The sequence below is a fragment of the Myxine glutinosa genome, chromosome 2, assembly GCF_964187855.1.
Source record: "Myxine glutinosa chromosome 2, kmMyxGlut1.1, whole genome shotgun sequence".
Lineage (NCBI taxonomy): Eukaryota > Metazoa > Chordata > Myxini > Myxiniformes > Myxinidae > Myxine > Myxine glutinosa.
Window position 1 is genome coordinate 26,607,449 of NC_136262.1, and position 23,671 is coordinate 26,631,119.

At 42.9% G+C, this 23,671-nt stretch overlaps 1 protein-coding gene across 2 annotated transcripts in view; it reads right to left on the reverse strand.

The window, feature by feature from the left end:
* Positions 1-9,474: 9,474 nt before the first annotated feature.
* The window catches only part of LOC137421978 (cartilage oligomeric matrix protein-like), a 140,598-nt gene continuing 126,401 nt past the window's right edge, over positions 9,475-23,671 (reverse strand). The window contains exons 16-24 of one of the 2 annotated variants that reach the window (XM_068108614.2): positions 19,632-19,750; positions 19,492-19,544; positions 19,156-19,349; positions 18,756-18,934; positions 16,308-16,356; positions 14,641-14,837; positions 12,756-12,928; positions 12,437-12,576; positions 9,475-9,919 (exon numbers count right to left, since the gene is read on the reverse strand). In XM_068108614.2, coding sequence (XP_067964715.2) covers positions 9,846-9,919; positions 12,437-12,576; positions 12,756-12,928; positions 14,641-14,837; positions 16,308-16,356; positions 18,756-18,934; positions 19,156-19,349; positions 19,492-19,544; positions 19,632-19,750 — 1,178 coding nt within the window. In that variant the 3' untranslated portion in view covers positions 9,475-9,845. The remainder of the gene's footprint in view (positions 9,920-12,436; positions 12,577-12,755; positions 12,929-14,640; positions 14,838-16,307; positions 16,357-18,755; positions 18,935-19,155; positions 19,350-19,491; positions 19,545-19,631; positions 19,751-23,671) is intronic. The other variant, XM_078773025.1, reaches the window with a different exon arrangement.

Sequence of the window (23,671 nt, forward strand, 5' to 3'; positions counted from 1 at the left end):
CCATCAGCGAAGCGACTGCATTGCCAAGCAACGCGGGGTACCTTTGCAAGTAAATACAGTACATAATAAAGCTCTTTCAAACCACTGAATCACTGATACTGATATAAATGTTTTGTACCTTCAAGGTGCGGTAGAAAGCTGAAATTTTAAATGCTGCTGCAAGACGAAGCCAATATCCCAGGGGAAAAAAATCACAAACCCATCGAAAATTGGCCATAAACGAAAATATCCTTGAATAAGAGTCGGCCAGTGCAGCCTCTGTATGCTCACTGCTGGTAGACAATGGTGCTGACGGGTTGCTGGGCAACGGTAACAAGCACCGCTTCTGCCTCTTATTTTATAACTTTTGCCGTGTTTACATGAAAATTACTTTGGCTGTAAACTTTTAAATAAAGAGCTCATCTATTCATTCATTGTTGATTTACTTGAGTTGTTTATCCGTTTGCAGAATGCAACCACAATGGGCTTTTAAAACAGTCGGAGACTGGACTTTATACATTAGAAAGGAAACAATTACAAGTGGTTCCTATGTCGGTTTCTGATCTATGATGTGCTTCGGAATTGATGTTTTTAATATTATTAATTTTCAAGCATAGTTACAAAGTAATCATTGTAATTAAGAATTTGTTAATTACTAAGTAATCATAGAAATGATAGCACACTTGAAATATTGCATGTATAATTATATTGCTTGCATTCTGGGTCACAGGACTTTCCATGTATTTGGTCAATATTTGATTAAGTTAATTATGGATATACAGCATTTTAGTTTGTCTCTCGGCCTACATATCATTGTAACCTCGTGCTCTTGAATATGAATCCCTCTCAATCCACATCATCAAATATATAAAGCTTGTGTGTGTATATATATATCCTCTCCCCACACTATACTTCCTGTCTCTCTCCTATCATCCTTTCTTCCTTTCCTTTTTATCGTTTTACTTTATCATTTTAGGATATTCGCCCCCATGCCCCCCACCCCTTACTCCCACAACTACATACATGGTATAACAAAATGATCCCTTCTGCATCCACATGGTTCACACGGTTCCAGACGGTCAGCTTGTGGCTCCCTCCTTAGGATGACCTTGTCCATGATGCATGACCCGACTAATGGCAGCCCGAAGAAAGGCAGCATTCAAAGTGAGCTAGTCGACTGTAAGAAGGATCATTATTCCCCAATGCTGCCACCTTTTGGTGAGGAATGGTCTTTCACTCAAGATCGTTCCAAACTGTTTTTTTGTTTGGAAGATCCACATTGAAAAATGAACGCACGACCAACTACTAAAGCTGCCAGACGGCAATGCTCAGGCCCGACGTTTGGACCACTGAATGGTCTTCATGTAGGACTGTGCAGCATCCTGTGCCGGATGTTACATAACCTCCCGGGGAGGAAGGGGGCTCACGTGACTGCTGCCCCTCTTCCCAGGTATTGGAAGGATGTCACCATCTGGCACATGGTGCATGCACGATCGAAGATGAAGACCGCTCGGTGGTCAAAGCTTCAGACCTGAGCATTTCCCGCGGGTTTTGGTGGTGTCTCTATTTTTGAACAATATAATATTCCCCGCACTATTCATCGTTTACCATGTAATCTGACAAAGCTCGAGGCTGATCTTGTAAAATGGATTCTTATCTTGCGTGAGTTATTCGTTCTGCTGCGTCCAAATCGTTTAACATATCTATAATATCCATCTCCAGAATTACTGGCGATGATCAAGAACGATTACTTTTACATATTAAATCGGGTCCTTTTCATGTTTTAGTTCACAAAGGGGTTACGAGTTTACGATGAAACATTTATCTTAGCTGGCTCATCTATTTATTACGTATGCAAATATGGGGGATTTTGGATGCTCCCCACCCCTCCCCCTGATTCATATCTCCTCCAATACTTCTCTCCCTGCTCCTCCCACACTCCCAACTCTACTTTCTCTCTCTGATATCATTCTCCATTCTCCTCCGTATCTACATTTTATTTATCTCAGTTTATGTAATTCGGATGCATGGTCCATGAACATACATACGGTCTTAATAGATCATGTAGCATATAAAAGGTTGATCTTTTTGTTAGGATTTCTTTAGGTCCAAAATAATAGAAACAAGGACAAATACATTCAAAGTACACCGCCCCATGCCAAATAATTAAATATGCTGCAGCGCGGCATTGCCGGGGCGCCTCCGGCGCCCGGCAATACCGCAGTGCAGCTCATTGAGGCTGCATTGGGAGGGAGAGGTGTACACTAATTGATTGATTAATTGTACAATTAAAATCAATAAAAGATTATCACAAAATATTTTCATAATCAATTGGCTAATCGCATAACTAAACCACTAGTGCTTCATCCGAAGATGTATCTTTTAGAAATTTAATTAAATAAGTCATTTATAAAAAATTAAATAATTAATTGATTACTCAATAAATAATTAATCGATTAATCAATAAATAATTAATAGATGAAATGATTAATCAAGAAATCAAAAATATCCTTGATAGCCACATCACGTGGTCACTCATGTCCAAATATTAGCTTCCCAGCTCAAAAGGTGCCTGAGATATTGGCCAAATGAGAAAGAAAATAAATAAATGATTAATAATGAAAATAAATAAATAATAATCATAAAAAAATTAAATTATTAATCAATTTGGTCAGAGAACACATAAACTACCACTATTTCATCAGAATCTGTAACTTTAAAAAAAAAATTTTTTGTCATTAATCGAATAATTAAATAATTAATCGATTAATTGATTAATTAATAAATCAAAAATATCCTTTGCAGCCAAATCACCTGGTCATTGGCATGTCCAAATATCAGCTTCCTAACTCAAAAGGTGCCTGAGTTAGTGGTTAGAAGAGAAAGGAAATTTGATTAATTAAATAAGTACTTAATTAATCGCTAATAATTAAATAACTCCTCAATTTATTGATTAATTTCCCTATTGATTCTTGTCTTTTTGCAATTGTTGTTTTCATGTATTGTTATGCATTATGTTTGCCACTCTGTCAAAGCGCCTTTGGGCTTCTGGAAAAGCGCTATACAAAATAAATGAATTATTATTATTATTATTATTAATCAAAAAAAAATAATACCGTTTTTGACAAAGGACTTGCTCACTATTGTGCCGAAATTTCAGCTTCCTAGCTCAAAGGATGGCTGAGATATCGCCCGAACAAACAAACAAGAAAGAAAGCAAGAAAACAAGTACACATACATTCAAAGTACACCGCCCCATGCCAAATAATTAAATATGCTGCAGCGCGGCATTGCCGGGGCGCCTCCGGCGCCCAGCAATACCGCAGTGCAGCTCATTGAGGCTGCATTGGGAGGGAGAGGTGTACACTAATTGATTGATTAATTGTATAATTAAAATCAATAAAAGATTATCACAAAATACTTTCATAATCAATTCGCTAATCGCATAACTAAACCACTAGTGCTTCATCCGAAGATGTATCTTTTAGAAATTGAATTAAATAAGTCATTTATAAAAAATTCAATAATTAATCGATTAATCAATAAATAATTAATAGATGAAATGATTAATCAATAAATCAAAAATATCCTTGATAGCCACATCACTTGGTCACTCATGTCCAAATATTAGCTTCCCAGCTCAAAAGGTGCCTGAGATATTGGCCAAATGAGAAAGAAAATAAATAAATGATTAATAATGAAAATAAATAAATAATAATCATAAAAAAATTAAATTATTAATCAATTTGGTCAGAGAACACATAAACTACCATATTTCATCAGAATCTGTAACTTGAAAAAAAAAAATTTTTTTGTCATTAATCGAATAATTAAATAATTAATCGATTAATTGATTAATTAATAAATCAAAAATATCCTTTGCAGCCAAATCACCTGGTCATTGGCATGTCCAAATATCAGCTTCCTAACTCAAAAGGTGCCTGAGTTAATGGTCAGAAGAGAAAGGAAATTTGATTAATTAAATAAGTACTTAATTAATCGCTAATAATTAAATAACTCCTCAATTTATTGATTAATCAAAAATATATATACTGTTTTTGACAAAGGACTTGCTCACTATTGTGCCGAAATTTCAGCTTCCTAGCTCAAAGGATGGCTGAGATATCGCCCGGACAAAAAAACAAGAAAGAAAACAAGAAAACAAGAAAACAAGAAAGAAACCAGAGTGAAAACTGAGTACTCTCTTTCAGCGTGCGTCACTGCCGAGCCCCCTTTGGTGCCCGGCAATGACGATTTGCAATGCCTGGAGATGGCATAGGAAAGGAGCGGTGTACAACAAGTACACATACATTCAAAGTACACCGCCCCATGCCAAATAATTAAATATGCTGCAGCGCGGCATTGCCGGGGCGCCTCCGGCGCCCGGCAATACCGCAGTGCAGCTCATTGAGGCTGCATTGGGAGGGAGAGGTGTACACTAATTGATTGATTAATTGTATAATTAAAATCAATAAAAGATTATCACAAAATATTTTCATAATCAATTGGCTAATCGCATAACTAAACCACCAGTGCTTCATCCGAAGATGTATCTTTTAGAAATTTAATTAAATAAGTCATTTATAAAAAATTAAATAATTAATTGATTACTCAATAAATAATTAATCGATTAATCAATAAATAATTAATAGATGAAATGATTAATCAATAAATCAAAAATATCCTTGATAGCCACATCACTTGGTCACTCATCTCCAAATATTAGCTTCCCAGCTCAAAAGGTGCCTGAGATATTGGCCAAATGAGAAAGAAAATAAATAAATGATTAATAATGAAAATAAATAAATAATAATCATAAAAAAATTAAATTATTAATCAATTTGGTCAGAGAACACATAAACTACCACTATTTCATCAGAATCTGTAACTTTAAAAAAAAAAATTTTTTTGTCATTAATCGAATAATTAAATAATTAATCGATTAATTGATTAATTAATAAATCAAAAATATCCTTTGCAGTCAAATCACCTGGTCATTGGCATGTCCAAATATCAGCTTCCTAACTCAAAAGGTGCCTGAGTTAATGGTCAGAAGAGAAAGGAAATTTGATTAATTAAATAAGTACTTAATTAATCGCTAATAATTAAATAACTCCTCAATTTATTGATTAATCAAAAAAAAAAATACCGTTTTTGACAAAGGACTTGCTCACTATTGTGCCGAAATTTCAGCTTCCTAGCTTAAAGGATGGCTGAGATATCGTCCGGACAAACAAACAAGAAAGCAAGAAAGCAAGAAAGAAACCAGAGTGAAAACTGAGTACTCTCTTTCAGCGTGCGTCACTACCGAGCCCCCTTTGGTGCCCAGCAATGACGATTTGCAATGCTTGGAGATGGCATAGGAAAGGAGCGGTGTACAACAAGAAACCAGAGTGAAAACTGAGTACTCTCTATCAGCGTGTGTCACTGCCGAGCCCCCTTTGGTGCCCGGCAATGACGATTTGCAATGCCTGGAGATGGCATAGGAAAGGAGCGGTGTACAACAAAATCAATTGTGTGATTATTTTTAACCATACCTTGCCCTTTCAGGAGCCTTGATATTGACAAAAAAAATTAAAAAGCATCTGAAAATACAAAGCCCGTCCATGTCTGTTTGTATTCAAACGTCTTCTTCTTCTACTTCCGTATGCTAAAAATAACTCAAACAGTTTTAAAACCAGGCTGAACAGTTTGTTTTGTATTCCAATGATAGTCCAGATCTGGATTCGGAACTGAACCAAAATCGAATCGGCTTGTTCTTGGCACCTAAACAACTTGTCCACCAAGTTTAGTCATAACTCGTCCATAACTTTTTTAAATATCATGTTATTTATCGCTTTTCGCCAAATCCCTCAATGGTGAAGAATCACTTGAAAATTAAATAATTCTCGTATCCGAATCCATATTCATATCTTCACCAAAATCTAATCATTTAGTCCCTGTCACATACTTATTCTCCCCTTCTTCTATTTCTTCCTCTCTACCTTTCCTCGGAGTGCATCTGATGGGCCCATGTCAAAAGTGTTAAATAATTAAGTAAGATTAGAGATGGGATAAGGGTTAAGTGGGATTAAGCTTTTGGGGATTCATTTTGTGTTAATTGTATCTTTCTTTTTGACCTTTGCTGTGTAAATGTGTTGCTTTATTGTTCTTTGTAAACACTCGTGTGCTGCAGTTCTTTGGTAAGCAGTTTGTGCTCAACTTGTCCGTTTCGTCACCTTTCCATTGACTCAGCTAAGGTGCAATAGTAGTAGTTCGGGACATTCTTCCCAACCAATTGGCTCCACAACATTAGCCGGCTCGTACTTGGCAGTTTTCTCAGCTGCCCCTGATTAGATGAGCTAAAGCGAATACGAACTGATGGCGTAATCTCCGATTAGGTTGGCCACGTCACCCCAGGTAAATGGTGTCAAACGGAAGACCCCGGGAGATTTGGTCATCTGATTGGTGTTTGTGGATGATTAGCAACCTAACGGATTGTGAGGTTATCCGCGACCGGCGGCCTCAGGACCGGTAGTCGAGAGGAGCCCGTGAAGTCCCCAAGGACCCATAACACGAAAACAAGGATCCATAACAGTATATATATGTGTATATATATATATATATATATGTGTATATATATATATATATATATATATATATATATATAAATAAATATATATATATATATATTGTTGCGGATATGAGGATTGTGTTTTTTTTGATTGTGTTGTATTGTATTGTAAATTGTTATGAATTATTGCTTTATTCTGAGCCCTCCTTGCTCCAGTCTGTTGTATAAAGGTCAAAGGGCGTTCCGGTAGTTAATTCCATAAAGCATACATTGAAGGACACTATAATATCCCTGTTCAGTAGTTTATTTCCTTATTCTGTGTATTAGGTTAAGGCTTTGTCTTCCATTAAAATGACACTCCATTGCACCAAGTGAAATAAGATAGATTCCCTTCATTCTTCATTCCCATTCCCAAAACCTCCATTTCCCCTTTCGTCATGGCCAACTGCATTTTGGGCGGTTTTCTTCAACCACCATTGGCCACGAGGCTCGGGTCGGGGAAGAAAGGCATGCCCGCCCATCGTCATCAAGGGCGGAGCTAGAGGGCCGTGCCGACCAATCAGGGCCGAGGTGAGCACACCGATGGGCGTGTCCTGAAGGCCGGCGGCTTGATCGCCGGAGGCGTTATAAAAGCGCGCACGCAAGAGTGGTCAGGAGTTGCGTAGAGAGGTCCATGACAAGAGAGGTCCATGACAAAGAGAGGTCCATGACAAGAGTGGCGGCTGCATCCACAGCAGCTTAAGCCACCGAAACTGCATCCACAGCAGCTTGAGCCACCGAAACTGCAGCCACAGCAGCTTGGAACCAGACGGACGTTTTGAGCAGGACCGAAAAGGAACGGCGGCTGCCAAACGCGCCGATCGGGCGGCAGTATCCGTGGACCGGCCTCCCTCCTCCAGCCATCCACCTCCTGCCATTCCTATCATCATCCCCCGTGTAAGTGTGTTCGTAGTCTGTCTTTTGTCTTGTCCCTGGGAATAAGTTAAGCCTGTTAGATAAGCTAGTATTTTCACTGTGTCTCTAAAATCTTCTGTATATTATTTTCTTATCTTTCCTTCTCCTTGGTTTCTTTGAGCCTGTAACTAGTAAATAAATTATATTCGTATTTCCAACCTTTTTGTCTGCTTCTTCTTCACATCCGTGTCGCCTTAGTCTTTTCCCTATTGAATATCTGTGGCGCGATCTGGCCAACGTTCGGGGATCAGGTGAATCGGGGAAACTGTACGACCGCGGGGCCTCCGCTCGGCAAACATAACATCTTATCCGCGGGCCGTAACAATATATATATATATATATATATAGTGTTGCGGTTTTGGAATAAAGGTTAATTCCCCCTCCTAGTTAGTTGCACCACAACATGTAGCCTCGCTTAGTTCAGTTATTTCTTAGTGAATGTAAGCGTAGTCCATTCCTGTGTTTAGTTTTGCATTGAGTAGGCCAGTGAGATTAGGTGTCCTTTTGGCGCTTTGCTTTGGTGCTTTTGGTTTGGCGCTGGGATGCCACGCGGCAGGACTGGGCAAGTCTGCCGAAGCCGAAGGGACGAGCTGCAGGGGGAGTGGCCGGTAAGCAACGAGCCGCCAATCAGGGCTCGAGGGGAGTGGCTTACCACTGCGGCAGGAGGCGGGGCTTGGAACATTCGGGTAAGATCGGGGAGGTGCCATATAAGGTCCTGCCCCGAGCCCATAGAAACGAAGAACAGCAGCAGGACGCACGTGAGTCAGAACGCAGAACGCAGAAGGCAGATGAGAACGCGAGTGGAGCTGCAGAACGAGGAATTGAATTGCCTATTGTACACGAACTTTCCCCCGTTCCCCGTGCTCTGCGCTGTATTAATCGCGCGCTCGAAAGGACGACCCGCGCTGGGCCACAGACATGCAATTTCCTCCTGCCTGCCTTTGCCTGCATACACACCGCTTGGATTTCCTCCTGCCTGCCTTCGCCTGGATACGTGCCGTGAACATCGGAGAGCCACGCCGGGCGAACTGCCCCGGGTCGACTGACGGCGAAGCGCGCTTGGCACGCGAACTTCTCTTCCTCCATCTCCCCGTGTGTGTGAGTGGGCCCATTTGTCTGGGGATAAGTTAAACTGGTTAAGCTCTGCTCTGTGTCCCCCTTTCCTTCATTCTGGATCATTGTAAATAATAATAAATTGTGTTCTTCCTCTGATTTGACCGTTCCTGTCCCTTCCATCCATTGGCTTCGCATGGTACGAATAAAACCGCTCGAATTGGGTTCCAATAAAAGTAACAGCATGTCACGTGATACGCATTCCGCTTGGGCATACTCGATTAAGCGTGGCTCGTGCGAGGCTCGATCCCCGCTTTCGTGGCAGCGTGGGTTCCAAAGGTGCGTGCGAATTTGTCCCGAAACCCTTTTTCACGTTTTCCCGGAAGTGGCGATTCCGTCTCGCGGACCCGAAGACCCAGGGGGAAAAGGGGGTTTAATCCCCCCTTTGTAACGGGAACGGGCTTCGGGAATCCGCAACAATATATATAACACACACACACACGCACACACACACATACAGAACTAGTACTTTGAACGTCATGTCTCAGGCACATTATACTCGTATTACACCTGTCTGTGATCCATCTCCCAATATGCACACAGAAATGTGACCGTGGACAGTCTTGTCTGTCCTCATGTCGGGATATTGTCAAAGTGGTTGGCAAGTGTTTCAATTTTTAAAAAGTTTCTCATTACCTCTTATATGTTGGCTATGTTCCCTATACACAAGCCAAGTTACAGGTTGTTGCCATGGCAACATAATTCCGCCAATCACAGCCGTGATCTAATCAAGTTGAGATAATGTTATGAGGAATAGATACCTGCAATATGAAAACGAAATGTTCAACGGTTTTAATGAGCCCCCTTCCGCAGCCCCATCCCAGACCTTATTGGAGGGGTAAGGGACAATAAACAGATTCCTTGACAAAACGACTTGAAATCCAAAAGAGCTGAATCTGTTTTATTTACATCATTAGCACATAACTGGTGCTTATTCAAAACAAGGCCGTGCAATAGAATGGATAAAATTCACTTTGCCCTTCTGAATCGAAAACAAATCAATATTGTTCACTAACCTATGGTTATTAAAATATACACATGCGAAAGTAGCTCACCTGTCCAACAAACACGACAATAAACAATGCAGGCAGTTGTGAAAGTGATTATCATGTTGTGGTGGTTTCATATGACCAAAAACACGGATATAGAGCAAATGCAGAGTAATGTATTCTGGGAAATTTCAAATGGTGAACAACGTCCTATGGATGTTGTGTGAAACCATGAAGATGCATTCTTGGTCCAAAGTTTATGAACTGAAATGACCCTGGACTTCGTGTGGGATTTCTTTATGGAAGGACACAAAGTCCTCTGGTGTTGTGTCTGTAAGAGAGGGAAAGAAGGAATATCAAAAACAAACCCATGGTTGTTGAATGAACTTTTTGTGACCCTACCTGAGCATTGCATAGAATATTGTTGTTGCAAGTTTAAAAGTTTTTGGATATTGTACCATACTTGGAAAGTAAATGTACTTGGAGCATGATGCACAGGCAGGTGAGATGCTCTCACTCCGTCACTCCACAGGGACCCGGCAATTTAACTATTCATTGCACTTCTCCAGAAAGGACAGAAACTGAAAGATGTGTGGTGCCTGGAACTCCTTAGCCTCACTATCTGCTATAACCATAACCTATCATGGGAGGATCATATCGCCAAACTGGTATCGAAGGCTCGTCATGGTCTGAGTGTTCTCAGTAGAGAGAAGGCATTCCTGAGCTCCACACACCGACCTTCTCGCAGTGCCCACAGATTCCATATGGAGCCCCATGGACTATGGCTTCTGACTCTGGGCTGCTGCTCCTGCTTTTCACCTTGCTCCTGTTGAGATAGTCGAAAATGAGGCCTTCTGCACGATTGAATCTTAAGACAGGAGGGAGATTCCCAAGGACTGCCACCCTTCCCACCAGCAGCAAGATGCTAGGATCTCTATTTTAGACAAGCTTGCATATGGCCTTGCTCAGTCTGCCCTCTCCTACCACTGCCCTCCCCAAGGGACCCCAGGTCACAAGCATTCCTTAAGAAAACCCTCGTCTGCCCACCATCACATAGTCCACCTTGGTTGCCCACCAGCATTCATTCATCCCCTTATTCTCCCGATCGTGGAATCGTCTCCCTGTGCCTGTTGTCTCATTCTCCTTGCTTCAGTCTTTCAAATGCACGACCCATCACAACCTCACATGCTCACCAAGCACCTCCACAATCTTGTCTGCACAGGCTGATTCTTTCCCATTCTGTTCCTGTCCTTGTTCCTCATTTTGTGTTTTTCCTCCATTCCTCTCTGTGTATGTACAACCCCTCATACCCTTTCTTTGTCTGTAAACCTACCGCCCTTTGTCGTTTACCTCCTCCATGAGCCTAGATCCTTGTTTAAAAAAAAACATCTAATTTTGTCTTTCTATCAATCTGTTTGCTCTGTTGTTAGTTGCTGGCCTACTTGTTGGTACTTGGTTATATCCATCAATGTGAATATTTTGAGTTGAGACACCATTATTCTTCAGGTTACAGCCTTAACCCTGGTTGAACCGATTTCTGATTTCGTCAGTCATCCCATTTCATACAAAGCAAATTTTGGAGGAACGTGTGTTCTACTTTACAAAGATGCATCTTGCAAAAGTTACACTTTTGCCTCTCAATTTTACATCTGAAAGATGACTTTTTCTGCAGAAGATTGTCATGCAGAAATGCCCCTGGTTCGCTCAAGGTATACACAAAAACCAAGATTGCTTTTGATGATGCTGTAAGGGGAATGAAAAATGGTGGTGTTTGTTGATCAAGGATAGGTTGAGTGTCCTGGAATTCATCACAACATTGCAACAAAGTTTCATGATGCTCCATCACGTTGTGAGTGGTTTAGATTGGGTCGTGGCAGTGTGGGGTGATCAGTGATGATCGCGCCTTCAAAGATCGATGGAGTGAAGGCCTCTACCCCACAGGAGCATTGACTAGTATTGAGTGAGCCTGATGTCGAAATCTCTATTATCATTCACAATGTGGAAGCAATACTCCAGGATCTGGTGTTCTGTAATGTGTGTCAAAGTGTAACTTTCGTGAGAATAGCCCTCATACATCAAGCAACGCATGAGCCTAAACTATAACGACACTCGGTAGAGTGCACACCTCCGCCAGGCTGAACAGTTTACGTTTTGTATCCCACTGATAGACCGAATCTGGATTCGGACCTGAACCAAAATCTAATCGGCTTCTTCTCATCACCTAACGAACTCTTGCACCAAGTTTAGTCATAACTCATCCATAACTTTTTGAGATATCCTGCTATGTATCGTTTTTGGCCCTATCTCCCAATGGTGAAGAATCACTTAAAAATTAAATAATTATTGTATCCGAATCCATATTCAGAACTTCACCAAAATCGAATCGAATCGAATCGTCCTTGTCAGACACCCAACCGGTCCAACAAGTTTCGTCCAAATCCGTCCATAACTTTTTGAGATATCCTGCTATGTATCGTTTTTGGCCCCATCTCCCAATGGTGAAGAATCACTTTAAAATTATAGTAGCCGGATCCGAATCGGGATCTTCACCAAAATCTAATCATTTCGTCCTTGCCACACACACTACCTCTCCGCCAAATTTCGGCCGATTCCGTCTACAACTTTTTGAGATATCTTGTTCACAGACAGACAAACAGACAGGGGGTGAAAACATAACCTCCACCCACCTTTGGTGACAAAGGTAACAAAGATTTATGTATTTATCGAGTGAGGAAACACCAAAAACGAAAACAAAGTAGTCTTTCTTTCCTAAAGAGTATGTTAGAGGTTAATTGTACACTTTGTCCTGTCTGTGAGTGTGTATGTGTGCGTTTGCACATCGTTTCACCATTGCATCGGTAGTGCAAATTGGACCAGATGATGTTCTCCTGGGAGAAGCAGAAGACCCCCAGGCGTCCACCTCGCATCGTTGTGTCCAGGATCACACCAGAGTCAGCCACCATTGCTGCTCCTTCAAACAGCTTCACCCTGCACAAGAAGACTTACATTATAAACGTCAAGACATTCCTCAGCAGACAAAAATCATACAATGTAACCATGGTATTTGAAGGGTGAGTAAAATCGAGGTCATCATTTTTCATTGATACCAAAGCGTGTACCAATGGTTTTCGTGCACCTGATGACAGAGACTTTGCGAGAAAACGCACCTGATGTAGCCAACCTGCGGCCGGTGCTGAAGATGCCAGCGGTACGAGGTCTTATCCTTCCACCCTATGTTGCGGGGATCTTTCCACAGCAACTTCACCTGGTCTTCTGTGTCACCTGTATTCCATAACGCATTTCGCAGATTCTCTCCGGGCCCAGTGCTAGATTTCACCATCTGCCAGACAGGTGGCATTCTCGCTATAGTTATACTCACTAGAATGAGTGTTAAACCGTGAGACTACCACAGCCTTTGCGCTAAAATTAAGTCCGGATGTTGCATATCATTGTTTGATGGTATTTTACCATCTCCAGAAATAATTTAGTATAAGGGGGACATGACCCATGTAACGCTCAATCAAGTAGGCAATCATCGTCAGTCAACCTCGAGAAAATGTTGCAGCATTATTATTGAGCTTGAGGTACACTACATGACCAAAAGTATGCGGACACCCCTTCTAATTAGTGGATTCGGCTGTTTCAGCCACACCCATTGCTGACAGGTATATATAATCAAGCACACAGCCATGCAATCTCCAAAGACAAACATTGGTAGTGGAATGGGCTGTACTGAAGAGCTCAGTGACTTTCAACATGGCACCCTCATAGGATGCCACCTTTCCAACAAGTCAGTTCCTCAAATTTCTGCCCTGATAGAGCTGCCCCGGTCAACTGTAAGTGCTGTTATTGTGAAGTGGAAACGTCTAGGAGAAACAACAGCTCAGCCGCGAAGTGGTAGGCCACACAAGCTCACAGAACGGGACCACCAGGTGCTGAAGCATGTAGCGCATAAAAATCGTCTGTCCTTAGTTGCAACACTCACTACCAAGTTCCAAACTGCCTCTGGAAGCAACGTCAGCACAACAACTGTTCGTCGGGAGCTTCATGAAATGGGTTTCCATGGCCGAGCAGCCGCACACAAGCCTAAGATCACCATGTGCAATGCCAAGCGTCGGCTGGAGTGGTGTAAAGCTCGCCGCCATTGGACTCTGGTGCAGTGGAAACACGTACTCCGGAGTGATGAATCATGCTTCACCATCTGGCAGTCCGACGGACGAATCTGGCTTTGGCGGATGCCAGGAGAACGCTACCTGCCCGAATGCATAGTGCCAACCGTAAAGTTTGGTGGAGGAGGAATAAAGGTCTGGGGCTGTTTTTCATGGTTCGGGCTAGGTCCCTTAGTTCAAGTGAAGGGAAATCTTAATGCTACAGCATACAATGACATTCTAGACGATTGTGTGCTTCCAACTTTGTGGCAACAGTTTGGGGAAGGCCCTTTCCTGTTTCAGCATGACAGTGCCCCCATGCACAAAGTGAAGTCCACGCAGAAATGGTTTGTCGAGATCGGTGTGGAAGAACTTGTCTGGCCTGCACAGAGCCCTGACCTCAACCCCATCGAACACCTTTGGGATGAATTGGAACGCCGACTGCGAGGCAGGCCTAATCGCCCAACATCAGTGCCCGACCTCACTAATGCTCTTGTGGCTGAATGGAATCAAATCCCCACAGCAATGTTCCAACATCTCGTGGAAAGCCTTCTCAGAAGAGTGGAGGCTGTTATAGCAGCAAAAGGGGGCCAACTCCATATTAATGCCCATGATTTTGGAATGAGATGTGTGATGTTTGGGTGTCCACATACTTTTGTTCATGTAGTGCACGTACCGACTGGGGTTAGCTACTTCTGTTGGCCTAACATCATTATGATGAAGGAAGCTTTATAGAACACAAACATATTGAGTTATCAGTGGGTCACATTGAGCTTTTCCTATTTTGCAGAGGTTTCCCAGGTTAAACTATTTTTATTTTTGTTAATTGACTGAATGTTGTACCTATGAACATAAAGCAGGTGCGAATTAGCATTTAAATAAGCGACAAACGTATCCACACGACCTTGAGCTGCAAGCCCGGCTGAGCAATGGCCCGGAAAGGAGTGGCTCGCCAGTACGCCTGCTTTGTCTGTTTCCACATGACCACGTAGAAGCTCGAGCTGTCCTGGTAGCCAAAGATGAATCCAACGTAATCGTCATCCGTTATCGTGTTTACATGAAACGTGCCCTCAAAGTCGACACCATTGAACGCCGTGTAACCTGGATACATTAATGCATGTGTATAAGGAATCCTATAGCCCTACTTAACTTGTATCCAGAAAACATTATAATGCTGCATTCCTGAAATGAGAGGAGCTGCAAAACAAATGGAACTTAATAGAAGAGCATAAGACTTGAGTTGAACACAGGGTTCAACCTGTGTTCAGGTTTAACCCTGAGCTTTAGCCGCAAAGGAATGGAATGAAAAGTGGAATAGGACCGAAGCAGGAGGAAGTCAGTTACACATATCGGAGGAAAGGGTATGAGAGAGAGACCACCTTGAGAGGCCATTTTTCCCTGCAGAGCAGAGGTTGGCTTTTTTTGGTACCGTGGTCCCCTTTTTGAAGCAATGTTTTATGGCCGGATGCCCTTCCTGCCGCCAACACTGTTAGTCGCCTTTTGCGACACACAGGGAATAACAGTGAGCTGGTACTCAATTTGCCGACCTCAGAAGGATGACAGGCTCAGTCAGCCCCCCTGGTGTTAATTCAGCGATCGACCGGGATTCGAACCCAGGATCCTAGGATCCCAAGCCAGCACCCTAATCGCTAAGCCAACACCAGGCTTTGGAGGAAAGGGTATAAAAATGAATGATCGTTTTAAGGCCATTTTCCCCGCTGGAGCGGGGTTAGCCTTGCGGGCCCCATGACAATCATGGTTTCCTGTTTGAGGCAATGCTTTTATGGCCGGATGCCCTTCCTGACGCCAACCCTTGGTCACCTCTTACGATGCGCAGGGATACGGTGTACCTATTCTAAATCGGGGTACACACCGTGATCATTCATCCCAGCAATCTGGTACTCAATTTGCCGACCTCGGAAGGATGACAGGCTGAGATGACAGGCTGAGTCAACCCCCCTGGCGTTAATTCAGCAATCGATCGGGATTCGAACCCAGGATCTGAGGTATCCCAAGCCGGCACCCTCACCGCTAAGCCAACACTATTAAGAGAAAGTCTGGACTGATGAAGAAGGTAAAGAATGAGTGATTAACTGAAGAGTCCATGTGGCTCATTGACTCTGAAGAGCAGTGCATAATGGAGGAATCCTTAAGATCACCCAGGTGATATGAATTGCAATTTTTGATCAGATAGAGTTATGCGAGATAGTTTGTCGTATCGCCTTCCCAGCAGCAGTCAGGGCAGGAATTTGTTCAGGCCTACTCGTTGCAGTGGGATATTTAACGTCCACCAACTAATGCCGGCAGATGGCATATCCAGTTTAACGTCCATCTGAGGGACGGCGTGCACATTGATCAATCACCCTGCCTCTGAAACACCAGGATGACAGTTTATAGCCGGGTCAAGATTTGAATCCAGATTTGCTTAGAGGCGAATGTGCGTAGCTCTAGGCCCAAATCTGTGAGCCCAATTTTTATACCCTCGATAACATTGAAAGAGGTCCACATTTATGAGGAAACATTATAGGAGCTAAACAAATATCCTTTATATAAAATTCGGAGTATACTTACCAACAGCAAGGCCAGGATCACTGTTCATTGTCTGCACAATCTCCATCCCCTACAATAACAGGAAACCAAACATCAGACGCAATGGCACAATGGTTAGGTGGCATAATCAGCCATTGTGAGTCTGGGAGGTCGATGGTTCACACCTTGATCGAGTCATACGAAAGACTTTAGAAACAGTCTACACGGTCTCAGTCAAGTCGATACCTGTTCAACGATCCTCCACCACTCCCCCGAAATTTCGCTTCTGTATCCATCTTGTCCACTCCTCGCGTTCTCCTCTACCCCACATCATTACCCACATCCCTTGTTTGTCCGTCTCCGTTTATTTTGTCTCTCGGCCCTGCTGTTGGCATCCCCCTCCTCCCCCCTCTCTTTCTGCTGTTCCTTTTGTTATGTTGCGTCCTGATCTGTTCTGTGTTCTAGCTCTTCCACGAGCCTTGACTATGTGCTGGTTCCTTGCTTGATGCTCAGCATTTAAAAAAGATAAAGCACGGACAACCAACCACAGCGCAGGCATGATGGGACTCCTCCTGTATGGAAGGGAACTCATATTATATACAAATAACTTGTTTATCTTTCAGAGTCTTCAAAAGATGTCCCACACATTAGTTTACTGACTGCGGGACTACACATGGTACCACACATGGGTGATAAACTGACTGCAGGACTACACATGGTACCACACATGGGTGATAAACTGACTGCAGGACTACACATGGTAACACACATGGGTGATAAACTGACTGCAGGACTACACATGGTACCACACATGGGTGATAAACTGACTGCAGGACCACACATGGTACCACACATGGGTGATAAACTGACTGCAGGACCACACATGGTACCACACATGGGTGATAAACTGACTGCAGGACCACACATGGTACCACACATGGGTGATAAACTGACTGCAGGACCACACATGGTACCACACATGGGTGATAAACTGACTGCAGGACCACACATTGTACCACACATGGGTGATAAACTAACTGCAGATGAATGCGATGCGATGAATGCGATGAATGCATGATGATATCACCCTGCGTCCATGTCTGACGTGCGACTGAAGGTGCTACAGGAATGTGGAATGTATTGGTTTCATGCTTTAGCATTCGCCGTTTCTGCATTGTCTGTATGTCTATGGCCTCCCACCCGTGCGTAGCACGGGTACCTCACTAGTCATGTAAATCGTATCATGCATGAGGGTGTTCCGTTAGCAAGCGCTTGATTCTAAGTGGTCAAGCAAGCACTCTAGCGGAATGAAGAGCTCGGTACCACTTAACAACATGGCGGTCTCCATGGAAACAATGCTGTTGTGGTACCCGAGCAAATGCTGTCCGGGCCGTCATTTTCAGTTTTACTTGATTTTCTTGTGGCAACATCCCCAAAATCATTTATTGCATTAGCAGCGGCTACAGAGTACGAGGAAGAGGGAAAGAAAGATAAAGAAATGGCGAGTCAGAATGAGAAGCCCCTTGCCAAGCTTATTTATACATGGACATAATACCACGAGCTGTGCATTTGGGGGGAGGGTAGGAGGTTTTTTTTTTTGGTACCACACATGGCACCACACATGAGTGAAAAACTGACTGCGGGACGACACATGGTACCACACATGGGTGATAAACTGACTGCAGGACCACACATGGTACCACACATGAGTGAAAAACTGACTGCGGGACTACACATGGTACCACACATGGGTGAAAACCTTACTGCAGGACTACACATGGTACCACACATGGGTGAAAAACTGACTGCAGGACTACACATGGTACCACACATGGGTGAAAACCTTACTGCAGGACTACACATGGTACCACACATGGGTGAAAAACTGACTGCAGGACCACACATGGGTGAAAAACTGACTGCAGGACCACACATGGTACCACACATGAGTGAAAAACTGACTGCGGGACTACACATGGTACCACACATGGGTGAAAACCTTACTGCAGGACTACACATGGTACCACACATGGGTGAAAAACTGACTGCAGGACCACACATGGTACCACACATGGGTGATAAACTGACTGCAGGACTACACATGGTACCACACATGGGTGAAAAACTTACTGCAGGACTACACATGGTACCACACATGGGTGATAAACTGACTGCAGGACTACACATGGTACCACACATGGGTGAAAAACTGACTGCAGGACTACACATGGTACCACACATGGGTGAAAAACTGACTGCAGGACTACACATGGTGTTTCGGCCTTCACAAGGCCTTCCACTATCACAGATAAGGACTTTAATGTGCCTCAACCTTCTGTGATTACAAAAGTTTGCAGCTTTGCTTCATTTCTCAACAATACTGTTTAAGTTAACAAGTTAATAAATGACCAAGTGGAGTCCACAAAAAGAGTTTACGACGAATCAAAATGATGTACAAAATAGCGGTCGTTGATGCCTTGTGGATCTTACCTCATTAAGCACCACCCAATGAGGGTCTATCTGGGCATCTCCCTCAGGATCCAGCACAACTGTCTGATAAGCACGGAAGTCTGTCATAGTGATCTGGGAATCTTCCGGGCAAATATCCAGGCGGTCGATCACTGTATCGTTATCAAAGTCCATTTCACAGGCGTCACCCACACCGTCACCTGGAAGGGGTCCGAGTGCAAGATGTGTACTTATATTTCATCAACACTTGATTCAAATGTTTTATCTCTTTTAATGTTAAATCAAGATCGGCTGCTTTGTTATTTTTTGACATCAGAACAATCTCTTTAGAAATACTTACATCACATTAAATACATATACCCATTTCAGGGAAGATATTCATCAACGGGCTGCATCTCAAAATGGCTCCTCATCCACTCACCGTTACTGTCTAATTGGTCAGGATTGGGGATAATGCGGCAGTTGTCAGGTCGAGGTATGTTTGAGTCCAGAATACCATCATTATCGTCATCATCATCACACTCATCTCCTTGTCCATCTCGATCTGAGTCCACCTGCGATGAATTTGCATCCTCCGGGCAATTGTCTTGTGAGTCTTGGTGCCCATCGCCATCTCTGAGGAGCCAAAGATGAATCAACATGATCAACAATTGACCTAGTCGTCATATTGTTTGCCACAAGTTATGCCCCTGTTCTCAACCAAGGTATAATTGTTGGATCTACCCAGGATTGGTATATTTTTATCATGGACTTGTACCTGTCTATATTTGAGTCACAGTCATCTCCAATCAGATCGCTGTCACTGTCCAGCTGTGGGAAAAGGTAGAAGATCGTGAAGGAAAACAAAACTGAAGAATAAATGGAAAACATAATGTACCAGTGATGTGTGATGCATACCTGTTTCGGGTTGCTCATGTACGGACAGCTGTCACACACATCACCAATACCATCCGAATCAATGTCTGACTGATCTGTATTTGCAACTTCTGGGCAGTTGTCCTGCTTATTGGTTACTCCTGCAAAACACCAGCAACATTTCCTTGCGATAAACCCATGGATTGGTGATGGCAGGAGGGGAAAAAATCATTATCTTACTATAATTCACCAAATGTCCGTTCCAATGTACCGCAAAAACGGCTGAACCGATCGCAACGATATTTTGGATGGGTATTCCTGGGGCCCCTTGGAGTAAAATAGGCTATATTGTTTTTCCAATTTTTTTCCCCAATTTTCCAGTTTTTCCAAACACGATGGAATAATATTTACCGATATGAACAGTGATGTGGCTTTTATTGAAATTCTACAAATACTGTTTAGATTTTGATGAGAATTATGAACCTGCCGCGAATGCAGAAGTGGACAGATGACGGCAATGCACGGGTTTGATAATATCCAAATACAACTGTCATTCAATCATAATGTTGAATCGTTAAACGTTAATTGTGTTAATCGTTTTGTTAAAGTATCAATTGATGATTGGAATTTAGTGAATACAATTACGATTTTGAATTCGTAATTGTATTCACCCACCCATACAGAACTTCACATCAGGATTTAAATATTTGTTTATGTCACGAATGTTGTTAAAAGTTTATTATATTAATGTGTATTTGTGATTGGAGTTATGCTGTTTGGAATGAAAAAAGAGATATCGAGTTCAAGTGAATGACGAAATGCAGTGATGGTTTTACGTTCTCAACGTGAAATTCGATGATCGCCATATGCAGATTCGCCATTGACTGGGAATGGAACACACGTACCTGTTTCTTTGCAAACTGGTACGTTTTTCATGGAATTCCTTCACGAACTTGCTGTCCATGTCTGACGTGCGACTGAAGATGCTACAGGAATGTGGAATTTATTGGTTTCATGCTTTAGCATTCGCCGTTTCTGCATTGTCTGTTTGTTTATGGCCTCCCACCCATGCGTAGCACGGGTACCTCACTAGTCATGTAAATCGTATCATGCTTAAAGCTACATCTGAGGGTGTTCCGTTAGCAAGCGGATTGCTTGATTCTAAGTGGTCAAGCAAGCACTCTAGCGGAATGGAGAGCTCGGTACCACTTAACAACATGGCCGTCTCCATGGAAACAATGCTGTTGTGGTACCCAGGCAAATGCTGTCCGGGCCATCATTTTCAGTTTTACTTGATTTTCTTGTGACAACTTCCCCAAAATCATTTATTGCATTAGCAGCGGCTACAGAGTACGAGGAAGAGGGAAAGAAAGATAAAGAAATGGCGAGTCAGAATGAGAAGCCCCTTGCCAAGCTTATACATGGACATAATACCACGAGCTGTGCATTTGGGGGGAGGGTAGGAGGTTTTTGGGGGGGGGGGGGGGTTTGTATACAGAGTCAAGGCTAACGCATTACACACGAGAACAGGCACAGACCCATAAACATACAATGAATAAAGGGAGCCGGAGACAAGAGGGGGAGAGAGAGGGAAGCACACAGGCACAACAACAGTAGAGAACAGGGACGTCGGTAGATCTGTAGATGGGGGAGGGTTGGGGAGGAGGGAGGGGTACACGGTTTAAAACAAATTGACACTACTAGGAATTTAAGGAAATAAGTTGGAGATTGAAAGTGGTGGATTTGGAGTGTTTTAATGGGGGTAGAAAAGATCAAGGTTTTGGATGGGGGGAGATAAGAGATGGTGGTGAACAGCTGTTTTAAAGACCTGGAGGGAGGAGTGGGATTGAAGAGAGTGTGGGAGTTTGTTCCAGAGGCGGGAGAAAAGAGGAATGAAAGAGTGAAGGTGAGCAGAGTCTTGATTTTGGCAGTTTCACCATAAGAGGGTTGCTGGCAGATGTTGTGCGACCTGAAGGAATATTTGAGGGACAGAACACAGACAGAGCTGGGGAAGCAAGGCCACAAGGAGGAGTCGGAAGAAGACAGACAGACCACCTACCTGCAGTGAATGAGACAAAGGCCCTTAGAATCGCCTTCATCATTGGAGATTCCAATGATTCTGAAAGCTTTGGTTTGAACAGCATGAAGCAAAGCTAGGTGTGAGGCAGGAGCACCAGCTCAGAGGGGAGAGCAGTATTCCATTGAGCTGTGGATGAAAGCCTTGTATGTGGTGAGGAGCTCAGAAGTGCCCAGAAGGCGACTGGCTTTGGAGGCCAGCTTGGAAATGTGGTTTTCCTAGGAAAGAGCATGGCAGATAGTGAGACCCAAAAGCATGAGTGACAGAACTTCTTGGAGAGGATTGTTGAGAAAGTAGATGGGAGGGTTTTTGAGTCGGTCTTTTCGGAAAGACAAAGTGAGAGTGTGAGATTTGTCAGGATTGAAAGACATGTTCCACTTGTTTGACCAGATTGTGATATTGTCCAGGTCTGCAGAGAAGGAAGAGGCTGCTGCCTGCTGATCTGAAGGTTGAGATGTGGAGCGGCACAGGGTGGAGTCATCAGCAAAGAGATAGAGGGGATTTTCCAGAGAGTCGGAGAGATCATTGATGAAGACCAGAAATAGCACAGGGCCCAGAACACTACCTTGGGGAACTCCAGCCTGAACAGGAGGGGAGATTAGAGAAACCCATTCAGGGCCACACGTTGCCTATGACCAGAGAGGAAGCCAGCAAGCCATGTGTGGAGGTTTCAATGGATACCATAGGAGGAGAGTTTGGTGAGCAGAGCGGGGTGCCTGGCTGTATCAAAGGTGCGAGATATGTCAAGGGAGACAGCTCTGATTTCCTGGTTAGCATTGAGGACCTCCATCCATTGTTGAGACAGCAGAATCAGCATGTCCAGAGTAGAATGACCTGGTCTGAATCCAAATTGATGATCAGAGATCAAGCCATTGGAGAAGAGGAAGCATTTGATGTCAGAAGTGATGATTGATTCCATGACTTTGCTGGTTATTGGGAGCAGGCTGATTGGTTTGTAGTTGCAAGGATCAGTTTTTGCACCTTTTTTGTGTAAAGCGGTAATGTAAGAATCTGCAAGGATCTGTAAAGCGGTAATGAGTTGCAAATTTGTAGATCTTGAAGAATTACGATGAAAAGTATCGTAAAACTTTCAGTATGAAATGCACGTTTCAATGGTATATGAGTATATATAGCAGGGTATACCTCTGAACATTTCATCGGTTGCAGTAGCGTTTTGAATCCGACTACAACGGCCATTTCTACTAAGATAACGAAGAACCTCTATTAATCGTTGGCTCCACTTTCCAAGCGTCTAGGTGAGCGGCTTGAAAAGAGGTTGATACGAAACGATCGGCTTCGAAAGTGATAGCAAGCCGCTTGTTAACTGAACACACCTCTTTTGCAGTGTTTTGCAGGGAAATGCAACTTATGCACCAGCAGTTAATACAATATTGTCCTGCCATACTGGTGATCAGTGTACAAATTAATTAATTCAATAAATGTATAGTCTTGAAGAAGAGAGAAAAATAGGGAGAAATAGAGAGAGAGAAAAGGGAGTGAGAATGAAAGAGAAAGAGAAGGAGAGACAAAAGAGAGAGAGAGCGAGAGAGAGAGAGAGAGAGAGAGAGAGAGAGAGAGAGAGAGAGAGAGAGAGAGAGAGAGAGAGAGACTTTTGACTTTTTAGACTTTTTATTACAAAAATATAAAAATACAAGCCAGTCGGTGAAGATACTATTCAATACAGGCACAATAATCAAAAATACAGAAAAGAAAAAGAGATAATGACAGGAAATCAAAACAGTCCAATGAACTAGAAAAGAAAAACAACAACAGAAAAACCAACCACACACTGATTCAATCCCAACAAACCTACAAATATATCAATAATTCATTCTCCTGCACCATGCAGATCCCATCAAAACACCAGATGTTCATAAACTCATCAATACATTTCTTTCTTCCAGAATCACAAAATTCAAGTTTGAGTCTTGCAGATATCAAGGCATTAAAAAAGAACAAGACATCACATTGCCCAATCGGCTTTCCTTTCAGTTTTTCCTTCCTT